The sequence below is a fragment of the Rousettus aegyptiacus genome, unplaced genomic scaffold (assembly GCF_014176215.1).
Source record: "Rousettus aegyptiacus isolate mRouAeg1 unplaced genomic scaffold, mRouAeg1.p scaffold_m13_p_4, whole genome shotgun sequence".
Taxonomy (NCBI): domain Eukaryota; kingdom Metazoa; phylum Chordata; class Mammalia; order Chiroptera; family Pteropodidae; genus Rousettus; species Rousettus aegyptiacus.
In genome coordinates this window covers 28,466,150-28,489,811 of record NW_023416307.1, presented here as the reverse complement: position 1 = coordinate 28,489,811, position 23,662 = coordinate 28,466,150, and the positions used below count along the sequence as shown (strand labels likewise).

Sequence of the window (23,662 nt, the reverse complement as noted above, 5' to 3'; positions counted from 1 at the left end):
CAGGCAGGCTAGGCTGTAAAGGGATGTAGAAAATAAGAGTTTGTCCTTTTCTACCTTTCCATTATTTGTCCTTCTTTCTAAACTCTCAGGATTCCTCCTATTCAGGACACAGTCTTCTCTTAGCCTTCTCATTGTCCATTGTACCTTCACTATCAAGTTACCCCAAAGGACAGGACTTTCTGGATGTGTTTCATGTTCTAGAACTGTTCTTGATTTTTGCTTCTTTACTTTATACCCCAGGAATCACCATCCCAAACACATAAATGAAACCACGCATCATTGTTTCATTCATTTTCCTCAGAACTGTTAGATTTTGCTCATCTCTGACAAAATGTGAGACAGTACATAAATTTTTAGATAAAACTGATAGTTAAAAACTCTGCATATTATGTTATCCAGTAAACTTCCAAATTAAAAAACTTTAATTTTTATGGAGCGCACAAACTGTGTAAAATAGCTCAAACATCATAGAGGTTTATTTCTTACTCATACAAAGGAGAAAGCAGGTATTTCTAACTGGGAGGCAGCTCCAAGCAGGGATTCAGATACCCAGTCTCCTGTTGCCTACTTTCCGTGCTTGCCATCATGCATTAAGCTGGTATGGGGAGAAGAGCATGAAGGAGCACATGGAGAAGACTTTGTGGGCCAGGCTAACATCACAACTGCAAGAGCAACTGAAAACTGTAGTCACATGTGTGCCCAGAAAACAATTTCACCCACAGTTCTTAGAGTTTAATGGTAAAAAAATTTCCTTCTTTCCTAATAAACCAACATGTTTCATTTTGTAGATTAAAAAGAGTCATGTCCCTAATAGTGTTCTCTGTTTTGCTTTATCTTCCAGGAAGTTGAAAGCTAAATTTAGTATTCGGTTAATACAACTGTTCTTAGCTTAGGTTTTTCTGGAACAATTATCTGCTGTTTTTATTATGGCTCTTGTTCTTTTATCTTTGCTTTAATGGTCCAACCGCCTATGAACCTTCTGTTGTAACTGAATTAAAATTCTATTTGGAAATCAGTGGTGGTAAATATGATGAACAAAATTTACCATCTTTCAAGTACATTAAGATTTTATAAAGTACTTCCGTAGGTATTATGTTATTTGATCTTCTCACCAACCTGGAATGTAGTTAGAGGAGACATTTTAATTTTCCGTTTTCACTTAAAGAGAATAAAGCTCAAAAATATTTAATTGAATTACCCCATGGGGCAGACAGAGCCAGGGCTAGGGGTAAATTTTCAACTTTCCAGCCCATTGTGTGGCATGGCTCACTCTGTCCACAAGGCAACCTTCCTTTGGAATGTTGCTCTAAGGAACAGGATGCCAATAGGAAAAGAATTTGCATGCTAAGTTAATAGCACACAGGCACTGTGTCCTGGTAACTTGGAATTAATGCATCCTCATCAAATAATCAGCAACTCCTACAATAAAATCAATGCAGAGAAAAAAATGGAAGAATAAAAGGGAACGATAAGAATAAGCCCTTGCTTTTTTATTTTTTTTCTTTTTAAAAGCATCTCAGTAGTGACTTGTGAGAAGGTAAACAAGTAAAGCTTAATTTATAACTCTATTATATAGTACAGAGTGCATGCAACAGCCTCAGTCAATTCATCACCTGCTGAACAAAGGCAGCAGGTCAGAGCATTTCTGGCCCCAACTCCCTTAGTGGAATCAAAAAACCTATTTTTGATGGCAGCAGAAAATCAGTGAGGCTCTGCAGGTCCCCCTCCTCAGTATTAAGGTAATCGAGTGAAGACAAATCCGATACCACTGCTGCTGGCACAATTGGAAATGACAGAAGACTCTTTGGCAGTTTTGTCCGATTTGCTGGAATTCATGGATGAAGTTAGCAAACTATGTCATCACCAGACGTAAGTGAAGCTGTATGTCAACGCATATGAAAAATTATTCTTCCTAAACGCTGCTGCCTTTGTGTTGAATTCCGTGACAAGTTCTAACAGTTTCATGTCTTTTTCAATTTTTCTGTGTGCTTTTGGAAGAGGCGCTTATAAAAATTAATCTGGATCAGAGAGGGTGATGAAAAGTGCTTTTGGTGAACAAATGTTTTAACCTTGAGCTTCTGCCAGGACTGGAGCAGAGAAGGCATCAAGAAAACTTGTTATAAAGGAAAGAGAAGGTAAAACAAAGATGCCTGTTACTGTTCCTTTATAGTACATCAATTTAGCCAGATGTGTAGACTGAAGCCTAGTGTTTTCAAATTTCCCGAGAATTAAAAATAAAGAAGAAAAGAGACACCTTAAGAATTGTAATTGGTGCCGTTTTGATTTCACATTCATCACATATTACCAGTGTGGCACAATGATGACACAAGACCTCACCAACTCTGTGTCTAAAAACAGAAAGCGTCTGAATTGCCCCTTGGTGAATTCTGACTTTGGCCCAAGGCTCAGTCTCACACTTACTCAGGCAAAGTCCCTCGGGGTCTTTTCTTCCTTTACTATGTCTTATCACCATTTTGTGACTATGACTCTCATTAAATCTTGATTCTCTGGGCACAAGCATCCTCTGCCGAGGACCACCAGAGATACCATTTTCCCCTGCTTCACCTCCATCTGAGGTCAGGTTGTCACACTGGTCTTGCTGCAGACCTGCATTGTCCAGTATGGTGGCCATGAGCCACATCTAGCTACTTAAAATGAAAATGAAAAAGAATTTAATAAAAATTTCAGTTCCTCACTATCACGGGCCATAATAAAAGTACTGAGTAACCACATGTAGTTAGTATCTGCTATGTTGGATGGCGAAGATTATAGGACATTTTTATTATAGCAGGAAGTCTTATTGGACAGCGCTACTTTGGATCCTTCTCATGGTACCCTTCCAACTTGTTCTACTTCCTCACTTCTGGCCACATGTATATGGCCAGGAGGCTACTTTCAGCCCCTCAATCCCCCTGGAAATATACCAGACCTCTCATGCCTTAGATCCTGAATGCCGAACCAATTCTTGACCTCAGAGGTACCAGAAAATATTTTCCTCACATCAGTCTCATACTCATTTTCCCACATTTCTTCCCAAGGACTGTAAAGAAGGGGAACATCCATTCCTTTCAGAGGAAACTCTTACCTTCACCTCCAACCCTCTTCCCCTGTACCATAGGTGTTTAGTCTGGGCTTATGGTTCCAATAAGTCAGTAACAAAATTATCTGACACTAGAGCATTACCCAAATTGTTTCAGTCGTGCCGGTCATATTTTAGTTTCTTGAATTGCTTTAACAGTATTTCTGTTTTAGAGCCTGTCAAACACTGGTGCCTCACACCACTCTCTCAGGAAAGTCTCTCACCACCAGGGGTGGATTAGCAACTGAACATGTTCCTCTTTTCTCTTCTCAGAGCTTCCTGTATGTGCTTTTTGTTCTAATTGTAGATGGTTTAAATAAATACAATGCCGTTATTTCTTTAAAGCCAAGTTGTAGGTCAGGCAGGCAGAGGGAAGTTAGTGTGAGACCTATGGATCCTGGCGGGTGGAGACCACAGGTGCTGGAGGAGAGAGCAGAGTGTCTAACAGTGGATCTTAGGGAAATCCTTCATCGGAGGGAGAGAAACTACTGGAGCTTATACAATAAAGAAGTAGAATTATTTCCTGGAAGTAGACGGAGGAGAAGCAAACAAACGAAAAAAGGGAATATGGCCAGTCACATATAATTTCATTCATTTTTATCATTCCTATTTATTCAACAGTCACTTTATTATTTTAAAAAATGTTGGAATGCATTATGCTCATTGCAAAAAAATTAAGTTACACATGAAATTCCCTTATTACCATGGCCCACCCTCAACCACTTCACTGCTCTGGCTAACTGCTCTTAATGTTACATTTTCCAATGTATTCTTTATTAATTTCTATCCATATATGCACTTATACATACCACATATAGCTTTAGTATAATATATTTATATGTATGATTATTTTTTATGCCTTCAAGGAAAATGCCACACAAATAGCTGCTAATCATGGAAAAAGATACTCAAGCTCATTAGGAATTTGATTTTAAACTAGTCAAAAAAGAAGATATCCGTTTTCATTCATTTTGGCAAGGATTAAAAAGATCAATAATATTTACTGTTGACAAGGAATCAAGGAAATGGGCACTTGTACTAAGACTGTAAATTGTCAAAGCTTCTTTAGTAGGCAATTATCCAGAATATACCAAATGTAAAATGTATCAAAGTATACTTTTTGAACAAGCAATTTCAATTCTACAAGCTATTTAAAATTATGACATGTGCAGAAAAACACTTATATAAGAATATTCATTGTAATATTGTCAATAGATGTGTAAAATAGTCCAATTCATCAATAAATAAATGAATAAATTGTGGTATACTCCTATGACTCAGCTATTAAAAATAATAAGAAAGATACATATATAGCCAAAATGACTTTAAAAATTAACATATCTAAAAGATATATCGCCCGTGGGACTTTCTGAATGACCCTTTATTGCTATGTCACCCTCTACCATCTCTTTTTCTCACTCTGTCTACCTCCCTTTCTGCCAGTCTTCTCTCTTCCTGTCAAATCAAACAACAAAACCAGATCAATAAAAACAAATATCATCGTTTTTTTCTCCTCTCATTTAGAGCAACTTGAACCTTTTTCTTTCTTGGTTGATGTCTTATATGTACCTTAGGTTTCACTTTCTAACTAAATGGGAATCTCAAAACATTTTCTCAAAGGTATTTTGGCATGAATTATTAACTTGATATATTTTTACCTTATAAGGACTGGCACAAATCCACTGAAAGACATAGCTACAGATTTTGTATCTTCTTGGGAAGAGCTGCTTCAATGGAGAGAAACAGAAAGAAGCTGGATTGCAATGAGTTGAGTAAATTGGAAGTGAGGAAGTTGAGAGAATGTGAAACCAATTTTTCAAGATAGCTGTCTGACAGGAGGAGAAGGATGGGGAGGCAGTAGCTAATGCAGATGGTAATATCAAGGGAAGATTTTTACTGATTCAGGTGGTATGTTTAAATGCTGATGAAAAGGAGTCAATAGAAAGCAAGAAGATGATGAGAGAAGAGATCCTCTGAGGTGGTGAAAGAAAGACATATCCAGAAGAGAGGAGCAGTTCTGTTGTCACAGGAATGAACAAATACTGGTCAATCTGTATGTGCAGAAAATCGAGGTAGTTCCCATCTGATTGACGTCTCTTCCTCCTCCTCCTCCTCTTTTCATTCTCTTCTTCTGAATTAGGAATTAAACTTCTCTTATAGTAGGAATTAGAAGAAAGGAAGGGTTCAAGGGTTTATTACAGAGGTACCATTTTGTCCATTCGTGTGGTTTATTACAGTGGTACCGTTTTGTCCATTCGTGTGGTTTTTGTGCATCAGTGGTCAGCAGCCTGGATGTAGGCATTGAGAACATACTTTTCCAGAGCTAGTGTTTTGCTTGATACCTGGGATGAAAGGACGAGAGATCAAAGGAATAAGAATAATGGCCAGAGATTGGTTGAAGTTTAGGTTGTTGCTTTGAGAAGGATGCAAGAGCAGGTAGGAGCTGATAATATGGTTGAAAAAAATTTCCATCTAGAACCTGGTTTGAAATCTTTCTGACTATTTAGTCAATCCATGCTTACTTTATTGATTCAAAGTTCATATGTAAATTTTAAGTGTATTGTCATAAAGTTTTAGAGTTCTAAATAAATAGCTTTTATCAAAACTGCATGAGATCATTCGAGCATATGCATTCCAACCTCATATTTTTCTGGTTCGTTGATTGATATGCTCTCCTAGAGATAATCAGGTGTTGAAGTCAACTTATTTGTGGTATGACAAAAAGTAGTAAGGGACTGGAAATCCTTGGTTGCAGGCTTATTTCTGCCAACTATGAGCTATGTGACCTCAGAGAAGTCTTTTTTAAGTAACTGGGCCTCAGTTTCTTTTTTTTAAATGAAGGATTTGATGCAGATTCTCTAAACATCATTCCACTTCTAATATGCATGAAATTCATGGGTGCATCAAATTCTTTGACTCAACCTATGGTTTCCAACAAAGGAACAGCAATTGTTTTGAAAAATGTCTTTAAAAAATCTGAAAAGCAATTGTTTTTAAATTATTTTTAAAATAATTAAAATTGTTCTTTAAAAGAGCATATGTTTCTTCTTCTGTAATGATATTTCCAAATGAAGATCGATGAAACAGTTGTTTCTTGGCCACACTGTTCCTCTGGCGAGGCTCGTGTGCTCAAGTTTCTAGCTTACACAAAACCTGATGATGATAAACATCATTTAGGTCTAAAGCAGAGAACTGAAAACTTCCACAGACAGAGAAAAGTGATATGGACAATTACACATTTCAGGGATTATGATTATCTTGTTTAAAAGTTAAAGATAGATTTATCAATTTTTTCCCCTTGCAGCTGCAGTTAGGAAGTCTAACTGTTACAACTTCTCTACAGGAAAGTTTCGTTCTAAACCTTAAATTCAGTACAGATATTTCAAGGCTTGTGCTTTGTTAGTCACAGAATTTTAACACCATTCAGATTGTTGAGCTTTTGAATCATTGATATCATAGTGTAAATGAAAAATTAAAACCAACTAAAATCTATTGAAGCAAGAAAAAGAAGCAACATGAACCTTGGCTGATAGACCAGTCTCTCCTGTTCTGTTGTTCAATCTCTCATGAATGTTCATTGGGTAGGTGAAAATTTCAGGAGATGATATTAACTGATGCGTCTGTTTTGAAATAACATTCAATCTTCTGCTCCAGGAGATGTTCACAGGGTTTGACAGCAAATCCTAATACATATTCATAACCAATACACTTTGTAACCAAGGGAAATTGAGGCAAGTGCAACAGAACGAAGCATGAGAAAACAGCATGTTAATTTTAAATTTAATTATAGAGATGGAGAGAAAGGATGCATTTCAATGGTGCATACTAATTCAGCTGTCACAAAACATTACCCCCAAATCATGCCAAATATTTGGCAGAAGAAATATTTTTGGTGAAGCGCTTGATAAAACTAGCAGGTTCTGGGGAAAACAAGATTCTGAGATCCTATTAGAAACTATTTTTCATGTAGAGAAAAAGAAGCATTACAGAATTCTAATGATCTGAAGTAAAAGCAAAAGTAAGTAAGTAAGTAAGTAAGTAAATAAATAGATAGATAGATAGATAGTTTTCAACCTAAGTTAAGATTTTAGGTCCATATAAGATTTCTGTTTATGGAACGTTTTTGATATACTTTAAAGGTTAAATTAAGATTGAAATTAGAAAAAAAACAATAAATAGTATGATTTTTGTGATCTTGTTACTTTTGGTACTTAAAGAACTATGTGTCTGTCATTCATCGTGACAAACACTCCTAGGCTCCTCATTGAAGTATAAGTACTTGAAGAATATACACCTTGTCCTTCTTGTTCAAAGCTGGTGCTGAATACTTAGAAGAGTTTTTGGCATGGAGCAGTCACTTAATTAATATCTGGTGAATAAATCAAATAGAACTATCTCATTTTTACCTTGTGTGGTGTACATGCAAGATATACATTTATTATTAATGAATAGATCAATGGATGGATGGGTGGATGGATGGATGGATGGATGGATGGAAATATTACTCTAAGTGGCTTACAACTCACAATTTGACATTAATTTTCAAGATTTGGAAGGAAATACAAACAAATAAATAAGGGCAGTGATCTTTGGGTCAGTAACATGCAAACACACTGTCGGCTTTGACAGAGGAGAAAATACCTATATTTCTGATCAATTTGAATTGTGCTCTCTCCATAGTTTTAAACTGGGACATATTCTTGTCTTGAGCAAGTCTTTATATATAGAGTAGGAGAAAAGAAGTTTTTTCTTTCCTCATTTCATTATAAAATATTACTATAGGAAAAAAGTTAAGGAAAAAGCAAACATAAACAGCATTTCTAATAGTTGGTAGATTTTGAAAGAGTTAAGTGTCTGCTTTGGGAATGCATTGCTCTTTTACCAGAAAGTATGTAAATGTTTAGGCTTACTAGAATGATTTTTTAGCAAACAATTGGTGAGTCTTACGAATGAGAATACCACAGGTATAGGTAATCTCACCTTTGTTGATGTAAATGTAAATTTGTTCGACCATTATCATAGGATGATTTGGCAAATATATCAAAAACTTTAAGAATGTGCAAATTCTTTGACTCAGCAATTCTACTTATAGGGAATTTCCCTCGGGAAATAATTGGACAGCTGAGCGAAGATGAATGTGTAGGGTTTTTTTTTTTTTTTTTTGTAATGTAAAACAGCAAAGCATTGGGAACAATTGAAATCTTAACAATAAGGGGTTATAAATTGTATTTCTCCTCTGTAGAATATTGTGCAGCCATTAAAAATTATTATGAAGACCAATATATATTGTATAAAGCATAGCTTCATGACATGATCTAAAATGGAAAAGCAGCAATCAAAGATAGATATATATATATGTATATATATATATATATATACACACACATATATATAATGATGACCCCATTTTGTAAATAATACACAGATATTTTTATTTCTGCATAGAAAAATAATCCAAAAGGCTAATGGAGAATTTTAATTTTTGGCTTATTTATATCTTGTATTTTCTATAGTAAAAGATTATTTTGTGCAAAAATAAGTAATCTTTAAAATGTATTGGCACACTCACACATTGCTAATTGAAAGTGCACGATCTCTTAATTTAAAAAACGCTGTCAAGTTTCTTACCAAGTGTATATTTTTTGGAAGTTTACACTTAGGGTTTTAGTATTCAGTTTTCCTATAAGTTACAGTAAAATCCAAATCTTATAAAACTCAGAAGCTGAAGGGAATTTTACAGAGTTCGTGTGTGTGTGTGTGTGTGTGTGTGTGTGTGTGTGTGTTTGTGTGTGTGTTTAATAAATAGGCAGCTCACTAGAACCGACTGTAGCTTCAGGAAAGCCTCTGTAGGCAAAAGGAAATCATTTTTAGAATATTCCGTAAAAGGGATTCAGGAATTCAGGAAGATTTTCTGAAGGTCTAAAGTTGTACCTGTTGAGATAATCAGCCAGACATTCTGAGTATATTGGCTTTCTTGCAAGAAAAATTGGAGGAAATAACTGATTATTTTCTTAATAGTTAAAGGACATAGCAAAATAAGTTTACAAACATTATCTTAGGAAGGGCTGAATGAGAATGTTTTCAAATGAATCACACAGTTTTCACTTTTCTGCAGAAAAGGAGTTCTAAGAGACACCGAGGTACTAATTTTTACCTCAAAAAGATCAGACAGAGTCTTGCCTAATAGGAGTGAAAGGGTATACTTTAAAACACTCAGGTAGTTTTTATTTGGTAGGTCTACATTCAAACAGGAACAAATTATCGATGAGAAGAAAATTTTATTAAAGCCATAATCATTACATTTTCAATGGAAGGGACTGAGAATTAATTATTTTTGTGTTCTGTGTTTTATAATGAAGTCAGATTTCCTAAATTCTTAATATTTCCCTAACCTTTGTAAATATATGCTTTTAAATTTAGGTTAATGTGGATTTATCTTCAACAATAACTAATGTTTGAATAAAATTATTTAATGTAAGGATGGTCTTTTATAAAGATTATCTTATTGAACCCTCATATGAACACTGAGAGAAGTTATGATTGGCCTGTTGTTGCACAAATATTTTGTAGCACACTCAGACATAAAACTCAATTGCTAACCAAATTAGTACTAATTTAAATATATATGTATATTTAAATTTCTTATTCTTAGGTCTATGTATACATAAACATATATTTATGCATACACATTATATATACATACAAATACATATATATACTATATATAGTGTATGTACATATATATATATATCTCCAAAGTTATCGTAAAGATAAATTATTTTGCCACTCAGTTCTGAATTTAATACAAACTGAGAGTTTGTCATAACTAAATCATGGTATATGCAAGCTCATTTTTATATTGAAGGATTATTTTATCTTTTTTTCTGTGGAGTTACCTTTGGCCAAGAAGTTTAAGACAGAAATCTCTGGCTCACATAAAACTCATAAAGTAGTGATACAAGTGGCTCAGACAAGATGGAAGCTACAATTACTTACAATGACAAAATGTAGGTTTTACACGTATGAAATAGCCTTCCTTGGTTTCTGGGAACAGTTACCTTTGCTTTCACTGGGCTCACTTAGGACAGTTTTATATTTGTGCCTCTGAGGAAGAGCAACTGAAACAATGCATACAGTTTCTATTTCATGCTCTCGTGATGGCAATGGTCATAGAAACAGGGCCTCACATAATCCTGTTGTAGCGTCTCCTACACATATTCTTGCGACCCACTGAGAAGTCTTTTAGAACCATCGAGTTAGCATAGCAGCTAGCCACCCTGATAGATAGAATCAGTTTGCTAAAAATCGTCATTATGTGCAACTCCAGAGCCATACTCACACTCCTACATTTACAAATGAATTTAGCTAAATCCTCAAAAGAGTCATTGCTGGCATGATGACTCAATTTATAGTCCTTCTATTTTTTAAAACTTTTATCGGGGAATTAACCTTTATTCAACATAAATGTGCTATACTCACATTAAATTAGCCCATGTAGTATACATACATTAAATTATCAACTAATCCTGACAACAGCTCTGAGAACTAGTTATTACAAACCCTATTTAGAGGTATAATTGAAGCTGAGGCAAATATACAACCACACAATCTCCCTACTACATGACATTCTGGAAAAGGCAAAACTGGAGATAATAAAAAGATCAATCTATACTTTGTAATATGTAAATAATGGAATGAAAAATAATGAAATGAATGAAGTAATTCTAGTCCCAGAATTTAAGTGGTAGCCACTGACAAAATGAGAATTGTGTGGTTAAAGTTAATGCATTTATGCTTTTAAGCTTGTATAAAAGATCGCATACTTTAATTGTACATTTAATTAATTTACTATTTAACTAATAAGCTGACATATAATAGAAGCAATAAACATAAACCACGTACTGATTGATCAAGGCATAATGGTTGTTGAATAAGTTAAGGTATTTTAGTAAAGACGAATTTTTAAATTTTAACCAAAAGTATGGCAAAAACATAGTTTTATTTTCAAACTTAAAACAAACAAAAAAACAACTAATGAGTGATCAGTCAGTAACAGAACTATCAGGTGTACCTTACAATTTTACTTTTCTGTGAAATTTTATAAATTGGGAATATTTAACAAATCTCCCCCACTGTCTATTGGCATTATCAATATGCATAAAATTATTAAGTTCATTGTTTAAGTTAGTTTGGAGAAGAAAATTTGTTTTTTTGTTGTTGTTGTTTATGGTCCAGTTTCAATTTCATATTCTAGAATGTAAAAAAGATCATTTTGTTATTTGTCAGTCAGAACAGCTTCTTGTTCTTAGGAATAAAAGTTATTAGCTAAAGGAAGAAAATATTCTGAGATTCAGCTTTATAATATTTTTTATTAATGAGATACTATCATAGAGAGAAGAGGTCGATTGATGTCATTATGTAATAATTTAGAATAAAAGTTCAACATTGACTTAGGTTTCAGAAACAGTTTGTAGTTTTGGTTCAGATGAAGTATTTTTAGGGTCAGATTTCTTTACCCTTAAAATCTGGGCCACTGAAAAATTTTCATCTATTTAAATTTTTTAAACTGAAAATAATTTAACGAAGATAAGAATAATGAACTTCTAAGTAGTTCAAAGGATTAGATACCAATTATTTCTCAGAAAGTTCATATAATTAAAAGCCTAGACTGACTTCTATTAAACACTTGATTACATAGTCCTTGCATACACACTATCTCAGTTAATCTCATTTATAAATTTAGACTTTATGTTTTTAGAGGAGTTTTAGGTTCACAACAAAATTAAGGGGAAATACAGAAATTACCCTTATACTCCTTATCAACATTTTTCACCATAGTGGTATATTTGTTACAATTGATGACACATCATAATCACCCAAAGTCCATAGTTTTCATTAGGGTTCACTCTTGGTATCGTATGCTCTATGAATCTGAACAAATGCATAACGACATGTATCTATAATTATGGTATCATACAGAGTAGTTTCACTAGCCTGAAAAGCCTCTGTGCTCTGCTTATTTCTCCCTCCCCCACTCCTCTTATCCCTTGGCAACCATTGATCTTTTTATTGTCTTCAGTTTTGCCTTTTCCAGAATGTCACAAAGTTGGAATCACAGAATATGTAACCTTTTCAGATTGGCTTCTTTCACTTAGTAATATGCCTTTAAGTTTCCTCCGTATCTCTTCATGAATTGAAACCTTATTTCTTTTTAACACTGAATAATATTCTGTTCTCTGGATGTACCACAGTTTATTTATCCATTCACCCACTGAAGGGCATCTTGGTTACTCCCAAGTATTGGCAATTTTGAATAAAGCTGCTATAAACATCCATGTGCAGACGTTTGGTACACAGAAGTTTTCAGTGCCTTTGGGTAAATACCAAAGAATGTGACTGTTGGATCTATGTATGTGAAGAGTATGTTTAGCTTTGTAAGACACTGCCAAACTGTCTTCCAAAGTGACAGTGTCATTTTGCTCTTCCACCAACACAGCTGAGAGTTCCTGCTGCTCCGCATCCTTGCCAGCATTTGGTGTTGTCAGTGTTCCAAATTTTGGCCATTCTAATAGATGTGTTGTGATATCTTGCCATTTTAATTTTCATTTTCCTGATGACATATGATTTGGAGCATCTTTTCATACACTTATTTGTCATCCCTGTATCTTCTTTGCTGAGAAGCTATATTAAGGTCTTTCAGCCATTATTATTTGAATTGCTTGTTTTCTTATTGTTGAATTTTAAAAATTCTTTGTATATTTTGGATGAGTTCTTTGTCAGATCTTTCTTTTGAAAATATTTTCTCTCAGCCTGTTCTTGTCTTCTCATTCTCTTGAAATTATATTTTATAGAGCAAAAATTTTTAATTTTAATGAAGTCAATATTATGAATTCTTTTTTTTATGGTTCATGCCTTTTGGCATATTGTATATCAAAAATTATCACCAATCTCAAGATTATCGAGGTTTGCTTCTATGTTATCATCCAGGAATTTTATAGTTTTGTGCTTTACACTTAATGTCTGCAATATATTTTGAGTTCTGTTTTGCAAAGGATGTAAGGTCTGGGTCTAGATTCATTTTTCTTTTTTTTACTATGTTGATGTTCAGTTATTTCAGAAGCAAAAATATTGTCTTTTCCCCATTGTACTGCCTTCAATTGACTATATTTATGTGAATCTGTTTCTGAGCTCTCTATTCTGTTCCATTGATATATTTGTCTTTTCTTATTCCAAAACCATTCTGTCACGGTTACCATAGCTTTATAGTAAGTCTCAAAGTTGGGTAGAGTCAGTCTTCCAACTTTGTTCCTTTTCGTCAATATTATGTAAGCTCATTTAGGTCTTTTGCCTCTTTGTATAAACTTTAGAATCAGTATGTCGATATCCACGAAAGAACTGGTTGGGATTTTAATTGGAATTTCATAGAATCTTTGGGTTATCTTAGGAAGAACTGAGATCTTGACAACATTGAGTCTTTTTGTTCATGAACATGGGATTTGTTTAGTTCTTGATTTCCTTAATTGAACTTTTGTAGTTTTTCTCATATAGATCGTATACATATTTCGTTAGATTTATAAGTAAGTATTTCAGTTTTTTGGATGCTAAAGTAAATAGTTATTGTGTTCTTAACTTCAAATTCCACTTGTTCATTATTGGTGTATAGGAAAGCAATTGACATTTGTATATTAGCCTTGTAGCCTGCAATTTTGCTGTAATCACTTATTAGTCCCAGGAGTTTGTTTTTTTTTTAAATCAGTTCTTTCAGATTTTCTGCACAGATGATCGTATAATCTATGAACAAATACAGTTTTATTTCTTCCTTCCCAATCTTTAGACCTCTTTTTTTTTTTTTTTAAACCTTACTGCATTAGGTAGAGCTTCCGATATGATATTGAAAAGCAATGGTGAGAAGGGACATCCTTGTCTTGTACCTGATCTTGGTAGGAACGCTTCAAATTTCTCACCATTAAGCATCATATTAGTGGTATGTTTTTTGCAGATATCAAGTTCAGAAAATTTCCTTCTAGTCTAGTTTACTGAGAATTTTTTTCATGAATAGGTATTGAATTTTGTCAAATACTTTTTCTGCATCTATTGATATGTCAGTTAATTTTCACAACAATTTTCTTGCACCTGAATTCCATGTTTATTTCACAGTTGAGGAAATTAAGGCTCAGCAGTGAAATAACTTTTTAATAGTTCCCACAATTACTGGTGGAATCAGAATTAAAACCGCTATTATTTTACCTGCTCTACAATACACTGCTTCTCAGCTCTGTCAGTCATGACTCTTTGACTCTGTGGTAGTAGGAGAAGTAGATTCTCTCATTGTGCATCTCACCAAACTAAACAGTCTATCAATATTGTAATAACTATATATAGTGCCAGGTGGGCACTAGAATAATTGGGGTGATCGCTTGGTAAATTATTTATATAAATGTCTAACCACTATGCCATACACCTGAAACTAATGTAAAATAATATTAAATGTCAATTCTAATTGAAAAATTAAAATAAAAAAATAAGATATGTACTTATTTGAAATACAGATGATTCTCATTATTTATGAATTCTGTTTTTATAAATGTGCCCACTTGCTAAAATTTATTTATAACCCCCAAATCAATATTTAAAGATCTTTTATAGTCATTCATGGACATATACATATAAAGTGGCAAAAAAATATCAGTCTTCCAACGTGCGTATTTTAGGCTAAGGTCAAACAAGGTGACACGCTGCCTTATTATCTGTGCTCTCTTACTATAAACAAGTGCCTTATTTGTGGTCTCCTTAGTGCCAAGCTTTTTGTATTTTATGCTTTTTTTTTTTTTTTTTTTGGTGATTTTACTCTTTAAAAAGGCCCCCAATAGAAGTGGTAAAGTTCTGTCTAGTGTTCCTAAGTGCAAGGAGGCTGTGATGTGCTTTCTGGAGAAAATACATGTGTTAGATAAAGTCTATTCAGTTATGAGTCACAGTGCTACTGGCCATGAATTCAATGCTAATGAATTAACAATATATATTAAGTAAGGTGTTTTTCAACATTAAACAAAATGATGAATTGATCAGTTGATGAAAATACTGTGATCAAAGGTTCAAAGAACCCTAACCCTTTATTTCCCCTAGGAGCAATGGCTCAGTGTCTGCTAATTTAGTGTTTATAGAGACTTTATAGAATGTACCTACCATGAATAATAAAACATCACTGTATGTGGTTTCACTAGTCTTTGTGTATATTTACAGAAGTGAACTTCCTGCCCTTGGATTAAAGTTTCACTGTGGTGTAATTTTACTTGATGTGCTAAATTTTCTTCAGGGATTCACCTACTTTCTGTACATCACTGTATTAACTTCCTATTGATGTTATAGCAAATTACCACAAACTTAGTAATTTAAAACACACAATTTTATTGCTTTACAATTCTAGAAGTTAAAAGTTCCAAAATGTGTTTTATAGGGCTAAAATCAAGGCAGTGTCAGAATCGTCTTCATTCTGGAGGTTCTAGGGGAGAATCTGGCCTTTTCGACTTCTTGAGGCTGTTTGCATTCCTTGGCAAATAGTCTTGCATCACTCTGACCTCTGCTTCTGTCATCATATTAAAACTCTGACTCTCCTGCTTTCCTCTTCCAGTTATAAGGACACTTGTTATTGACAGTGTCAGCTCACAACCTTGTCAATTATTTGTTCCCCAGCCCAATATCATTTATGTATAGTGCTCTTATAAAGCAAATGATGTTTTTCTTTACACTGTGGAAGAAACATTGATTAGATCCATCTTTGGAGATAGCACAGTGTTCTGGTACTTATGAAACTTTCACTGTTGTCTTGTTTTTATTCCTGTTTGTAGCCCTTAGAGCCGAGTCAAACCATTTGCATGTCCAGAGAAGAGTTTATGCAGAGGATGACAGAAATTGTTGGCTGGGGCACAAAGGAAGAGTATGGGAAGCTCTTTGACAAAGTGGATGTGGTCCAAGATGGATTCATTAATTGGGACAAGCTGACTTCATTTATGCTGTTAGCACTTTATGAGAATGATGAACGAGCAAAGGCGACTGTGGTTCCCCAGTGGGAAGAACTTGAATTCCTCCCAGTGAAACACAAGGACACCATTCAAAAAGTAATTTTCTTAAAAAGTTCAAGTCGTTATCTGACCATCAGTAAGGAAGGTTTATTAGGAATCTGGGGAGAGAATTTAAAACTGCAAGAAACACTTCCCATCACTTCAGATGCCACCAAGCTTAAACACCTGTGGGTGACAAGTCTGGTTTCTCTGGAAAATGTAAACAAGGTACAAAGTTTTTATAAATAAATTTACCATTTGTAAAAAGGGGAAAATGGGACAGGGCTTTCGATCAATATCAACTATAATACTAGCGGTGACAGAAAACTGCATTATTCTTCTGTGCCTCTCACTTGACCTGGAGGGAATGCAAGTGGAGCCAAGGGAGATACTTGATTTACCAAGCTGTTCTCTGTGTGTCTTTAAACTACATGGCTGATACTGACTTAGAGTCTTGGCTCTGTTCCAAATGTGGCCATGCTGCATTACTAGCTAATAAGACCTTTATGACTGTATAGTTTACAGCAAAATCATGGATCTAAATGCAGATTTGAGAGGCTATAACAGTATAAGGCACAACTGAGTGCAATTACAGAGAACTACTTCTTTGATTTTGATGAGTCTGACCACTGTACTAATCAGTTTCTAATTCTGATGTGTAGGTCCCACTCAGATCAAATAGCCTCGTATAACTATACCTAATAGCAAAATAACATACTGAAAGAAAAATTGGTTTTGTAGGGAAAGGATGCAGCTTAAAGAATGCATATTCTTAATATTTTATATTAACCACTGGTAAATTTCACTTTGAAAATTTTAAACACACACACCAGCAGAGATAATAGTATTAAGAACCTATATCTACCCTCAACCATTTTCCAATTCACAGCCAATCTTGTTTTATCTACATCTCCCCTCTTTTGAAATTCAAAACATCCAACCATTTAATCTGTAAATATCTGGTATTTCTAAAATATGTCTTTTTTAAAGCATAATCATTATAATACCACTATCTCATTTAATATAAATAGCAACAATTTCTTAATATCATCAAATATCCAGCCATGTACATATTTCTTTGTCTTATGATTTTTAATAGCTTATTGTTTATTTGATAGTTTGTTTGAACCAAGATTTGAGTAAAAGATCCAATCATTGTGAATAGTTGATGTGTCTCTTTTGATCTACATATTTTTCTCCATCTCTTACTTATTCTTGCATTTTTTTTGTTGTTGCAGTTGATGTTTTTATTAAAGAGTCTAGGTGTTTGTCCTTTAGACTCTCCCACATGGGATTGTTTAACATGTTCACTTGTTCTCTGTATCTCCAGTAAATTGGTAGTCAAGTCTTAAGCCTTGAAATAGGTGTTTCTCAATTAGGAGGCTCAAAATGCTAGTTCTCTCTCTTTTGGGGATGTTAGAAATTATTGCTGATTACTCCTAGATTCATCAATTTATTCAGGTTTGCAAGATGTTGACATTTTAATTTTATCACTTCCTCTTCCTTTATAAGCTGGAATACCTCTATAAAAAGAAACTCCTGTTGTCAATTATTTACCTATAATGTAGTACAAATTGTATAACAAAGGCAGAATAAATGACTAATTTTTTACTTCTATTTACCAGTATCCAAAATTATGAGCTGGTTTTCTAATATCCTCTAAAGAGATAAAATGAGTTCTATGATTATTAATGTTATCAATATGATTACGAACTCATGGATTTAAACAATTGTGTTAATCCACTGTTATTATCCCATCCCCCAAATTGTACTATCTTTGAACAGTGAAACTAATATAAGTCATATTCTGAGTCTTTTTTGATATAACATAACAGTCTGAAATTTTTGCTTCCTGGTATGACAAGATCTTCCAGGAACATCTTGTATATTTATTATGCTAGAATAAATCAGCCATTTCTCCAAAGAGCCAGTTTCTTTTTAGTGGGAAATAGCATGCTCTACTACCTGGAACCATAAAGAATAATCATTATCATCATGAGCCTCCAATGTGACAGGCCCTGCTCTATTAATCTTCTCAAGATCACCATGATGTGGATATTATTTTCACTTTAAGAATTAGAGATTGAGCAAGGAGAGGTTGTGAAATTTGCCCCATGTCACAGAGGATGTAATTAGTATTGCAAGACTTGTAAATGGAAGTAGCTCGATTTCAGAACCTGTGCTTAAGTCTTTGCTGTGTCCATAGTGGCTACTACACCATAGTCATATACAGTTTCTTCTTGCAAAGGGTCTGGCGCTAATGCTTAACTGGTATGAATTACAAGATAGTTCTAGTCCAGATTGTTTAAATATCTGTGTGCAGCATTCTCTTATTATCATGTAATGTCTGTGTTGCTATGTTATATATTGATTGTGTTGTGCTGTTTCTTCTTTCCATGACTGATAACTAAATCTTAGACTTTGCACTTACTCAACATAGAAGCTAAAGGAATGTCACTTTTTCTTCTTTTTAAAAATAGCTTTATCAAATTATAAGTACACAATGTAAACTGCACATATTAAAAGTACCCAAATTAATGGGTTTTAATACATTTACATACCTGTGAAAAACCAACAATACAGTGAAGATAATGAACATTTTCATCACCCTCAAAAGTTTCCTCATGCCATTTGTAATCACTCCTCCAGCCAGGTCCCCTCTTTCTTTGTCAGGTAATGAGTAATATGCTCTCTGTTACTGTAGATTAGTTTGCATTTTTTAGATGTTTATATAATTGACATCATATAGTGTGTACTCCTTTTTTGTCTGACTTCTTTTACTTAGCATAATTATTTTGAAATATGTCCATGTAGTTGGATATATCGGCAGCTTATCTTTTTTGTTGTTGTGGAATATTCCATTTTATGAATATAGTACATCCTTATCAATATTTGCTATGATCAGGCTTTTTGTTCTCTTAATTTGGGCCATCTTAATAGGTTTGTATTTTATCATATTGTGGTTTTAATTCACATTTCTCTAATGACTAAAAATATTGAGCATATTTTCATGAATTGATTTGCTACCTGTAGATCCTCTTTGGTGAATTGCCTGTTCGAATTTTTTTTGTCAATTTTTATAGAGTTTATATCATTATTTATTATTGAGTTTTGGGAGGTCTTTATATATTCTGGGTATATACATTTATCAAATGGATACTTTACGACTATTATACCCCAGTCCATGTTTTGTCTTTTCATTCTTACAACACTGCCTTTGGTAATTTTATTTTCAGATTGTTTGTTGCTAGTGTATAAGATACAATGGATTTTTTGACAAATGATCTTGTATCTTGTAACTTTGCTGAACTCATTTGTTAGTTCTAATCTTTATTGTTGTTAGTCGTTGGTTCTTTAGGATTTCCTATGTATAAGGTCATGCCACCTACTAAAAGAGATAGTTTCATTTCTGCTTATCCAGTCTGGATGCTTTTATTTCTTGTCCTTGCCTAATTTCCCTGGCTAGAAACTCCAGTACAGTGTTGAGTAGATGTGATTAAAGTGAACATCCTTATCTTGTTCCTGATCTTAGGGAGAATATATTCAGTTTTTCACCATTAAGTATGGTATCAGCTGTGGGTTTTCTTTTACATGCTCTTTATCTGGTTGAAGAGGTTCCCTTATATTCTTGGTTTGTTGAATATTGTTAACATGAAAATATGTTGGATTTTGTCAAGCTTTTTTATATCTATTGAGATGATCATATGGTTTTTGTTGCTTATTCTATTAATGTGGTACACTACACTGATTGTACCTGTTAAACTAACCTTGCGTTCCTGCTAGAAACATCACTTTATCATGGTATGTAATCTTTTTAATATGTTGTTGGATTCCTTTTGCTAGATTTAATTGAAGGTTCTTACATCTATATTCTTTAGAGATATTGATCTGCAGAGGTTTTTTTGTGTGTGTGTGATATCTTTGTGCAATTTGGTATCAAGATGACACTAGCTTCAAAAAATGATTTGGGAAGTGATCCTTCCACTTCTGTTTTTGGAAGGATTTGAGAAGGATTGGTGGCAATTCTTTAAATGTTTTTTTCAAATTTAATAGTGAAACCATCTGGGCCTGGGATTTTCTTTATGTAAACTTTTTTTTTGGATTTCTAATTCAGTCTCTTTACTCCGCTGAGTTTTTCTATGCCTTTTTCAGTCAGTAGAGGTAATTTTTGTGTTTCTAGTAATTTGTTCATTTCATCTAAGTTGTCTAATTTGTTGACGTATAATTATTCTTGGTATTCTCATAATATTTTTTTAATTTTTATGAAATTGGCAGTAATATTTATTCTGTTACTTATGATTTTACTGATGTTATCTTTTCTCTTTTTTTCTTGGGTTAGTCCGGGTTAGTTTTGTCAATTTTATTGACAAATTTATTTACGCTTTTAAAAATAGGTTTTAAGATTTTATCTGACTTAAGAAGGCTACTTACCAAGTTTTTAATCAGTTGATTTCTGTGAAAGCTTCTTCTTGCTTCATAAAACATGGTTTGTAAAATTTCTGGTATCGCTATGCGATGTTGTAGCTCTCTGAGTCTTCGTTTTTCCTTTGTGATTAGTTATTTAGTCTCCCGTGGATGGAAGAAGTTGGCAAGTATATGAAGTAAAGATAGAGAAAAACGTATGTTCAAATGACTTTAATGGTAAATATTTTTTCTTGATTAGAGTCCAAAGTTAGAATAAAGCATGTTTGTGCCATTATGCTATACTTCTGTAATACTCTTAAGAACCCCCAAGGAAAAATGTTTGATTTGGTACTAAGATCTGCATGTCTTCTTTGCATATTGATTTCACTAAATCCATCAGAAAAGCTTTCTGATTTCCTACTTTGCTATTTTAGATAGCGGTGGCTTTTACAAGTAAAGAGATTTGTTTCTATGATCTGCTATCTAAAGAATTTCCTTGTCAATATAAACTCCAAGGCCTGAAAGGAACACCAATTTGCCTGGATTATTGGTATGACCCTCTAGATGCCAATGAATCAATTCTTTCCTTTGGGGACATAACTGGAAAGGTAAGTAAGCAAATAACAAGATTGAACATTCAATCATCAAATGGTAGCTCAATATAAAAATATAATGCAATAAGTGTGACCTCTTAATTGAACTACATTATAGATTATAAGACCATTCATGATGGATATGGAAAAGATGAATTAAGTCACAATTCCTTTTTTTTTGCTTATGAAAACCAATCTTTCTTGTGGGGTTTCTTGCCTATGTGTATAGTCTCATTTTTCTTATTTAGAAAAAATTGCTAACTTATTTTTTTTACCATAGGATTCTTATAACCTATTAGATCTCAATATTAATAAACATTAAATATTAAATGTCTAAAATTATCTCTCATAACCCTTTCAAATTATTCTGATTTTCATTCATAAGGTTTCAGGCTTCTCAGTACCAACCTCCTGGAAAGTGATTGTTTCCTGTATCATATAACAGAGGATAAACCCATTAGAAAGGGCAGCACAGACACCCAGACATGCAATGATTTCTGTTTTCCTATCAAATTTCACTTGACCTCTGTAAAAGTATTATTCACTGAATGACACTAGACTATGCCTATGAATTCTGAAGTAGTCTAATTTGAACAATATCCTTTTGTAATTGTGAAGGCTTTTCATTCTTAACTGTTTTTAATAAGTATATCATAAAAGCAAACCAATCGCCCTTGGTAATTTCCTTACCAACACTGTAGTTGTTATGTCTTTTAATGTAACTACTTGCATCCTTTAATTAATGTTGAATAACTTTCTATTAATTCAATACCAATTTTTTATTTATCTTAGAACATAGTCTCCTGGCAACAATTTCTCTGCTCATGCTTGTTTTTCTTTCAATGCTTCTCTCAAGGTTCAAGCAATTGCTTTTACGACAGCCTTGATTTCCCTGTTTGAGCATCCTGCTAGTGCCTATGAAGATGAAGAAGCCACAGTGACCATTAATTGGGCAGAACTGCTCTCTGGACATCACAAATGTTGCTATACATTAGAGCACAAACTTCATCATGGCGACTGGGTCAGACAAGGTACTGAATTTTAACAGTAATGAATGAAATGGTCACCTTCAACTTCTACATTTATATTCTTTGATGAAAATGTTTCACACGTAGTGTTCAAGTCTAGAAGCCAGTAATTGATTCTCCAGAGGATTTGTGCTGGATTCTCTGCTATCCTCTGCACACCAGCAGGAATTATTTCTTTTCTTTCCTTCTAAAATTTATGCCTCATACAATTAACTCATATGAACTGTGCACTCAAGAAATCTCAAGAGAAGAGAGAAAATTGTCACATAATCCATTTAACTTTGACCCAACTCTGATCCTAACTAGTCTCAACTAGTCTTTCAGGACTGCTTAATAAAAGAATTTAACGAGTTCCCTCAAAAACTACCCCTTTATTTCATTTACGGTCTCATGAGAAGTATATTACTTTAACTGCCTTCAAAATGGAATCTTCATCATTGTCTTTTCCTTTTCTCTCTTTTTTGATACAAGGACTTGAGTTCCTGTGACCTAAGGGTACTTGAGTGACAGTTCCTGTGTGATTGGATTGTTATAAAACAGCATCTATAAAAAGCCAGAACTTTCATAAACCTACTCACCAATGAGTTTATTAGTTTCACAAGCATGCCTACTGTTTACAAAATCTGCATCTGATGGTTGAAGATCCAAACGTGCAATATCTGTTCTGATACTGCCTTTGGTTCAGATACTAAGGAGTATGGTAATTTTCTCATTTCTAAATTGCTGCCTTAAATAATGCTCACTGAAAGGAATGGAAGCTAAGAGTCTCGTTAACTGTTCTACTGTAGGTCTATTCATAATGTGCTTTGAAGAGGAAATAGTCAAAATGGACCCAACTTTTGGCTTTTGTGGTAGTTTTACCCTTTTTGGGTTTTAGGAGGTTGAAACTAATTCTTTAAAGCATAATTCATAAGAATAATATTCTGCATGAAAAACTATAGGGTCTGCATTTTTTTTTATTCAATAGAAATCAAACCATATCTTCAGTATCTTTTACCCAGCCTCTAATTTGGGAATGACATTAATAGTGAGAAAAACAAAAGGTGAGATTTTTAGTCATTTACTATGTGTGATAGTACAAAATTGTGTGTTATGTTTTCATAATATGGAAATAAGAATCATAGTACTAGAAACTGCAGGGAGCTATTGCAGCAGCTTCCAAACAAGCATCGTACTTAGTACATAAATTGAAGACTAGACAGACTGCAATAGTAAAGTATAATTCTTAAAATCCACTTGTATTATGTTTCCTGAAGTATAGATACTATTTGAGTTCCATGATCTTAAGTCAATATGGATAAATACAGAGAAGTAGCTAATAGAGTTCTGTTTTTGAAAAGGTTGGATAAATATAACAAGAAAAGTTTTAAACTGAGATTGTTTCTTTCATGAAAATGAATAATATTTAAATACTCTCTTTATACTCAGGGATAGAATGAAAAGTTCTTACTCTAGCCCTGTCACAATTTCATTTAAAACTCTCAAAAACCCACCCTACTG

At 33.7% G+C, this 23,662-nt stretch overlaps 1 protein-coding gene across 6 annotated transcripts in view; it reads left to right on the top strand.

Moving 5' to 3' along the window:
* Positions 1–23,662, top strand: part of WDR49 (WD repeat domain 49) — a 118,661-nt gene that overhangs the window by 4,722 nt on the left and 90,277 nt on the right. For 4 of the 6 annotated variants that reach the window (XR_001597311.2, XM_016148153.2, XM_016148154.2 and 1 more), the window contains exons 3-5: positions 15,925–16,365; positions 20,976–21,149; positions 21,991–22,165. Coding sequence is in view for 5 of the 6 variants with exons in the window: in XM_016148153.2 (XP_016003639.2) it covers positions 15,925–16,365; positions 20,976–21,149; positions 21,991–22,165 (790 nt within the window). In the remaining variant the exon portion in view is untranslated. The remainder of the gene's footprint in view (positions 1–15,924; positions 16,366–20,975; positions 21,150–21,990; positions 22,166–23,662) is intronic. The other 2 variants (XM_016148155.2, XM_016148156.2) reach the window with 2 other exon arrangements.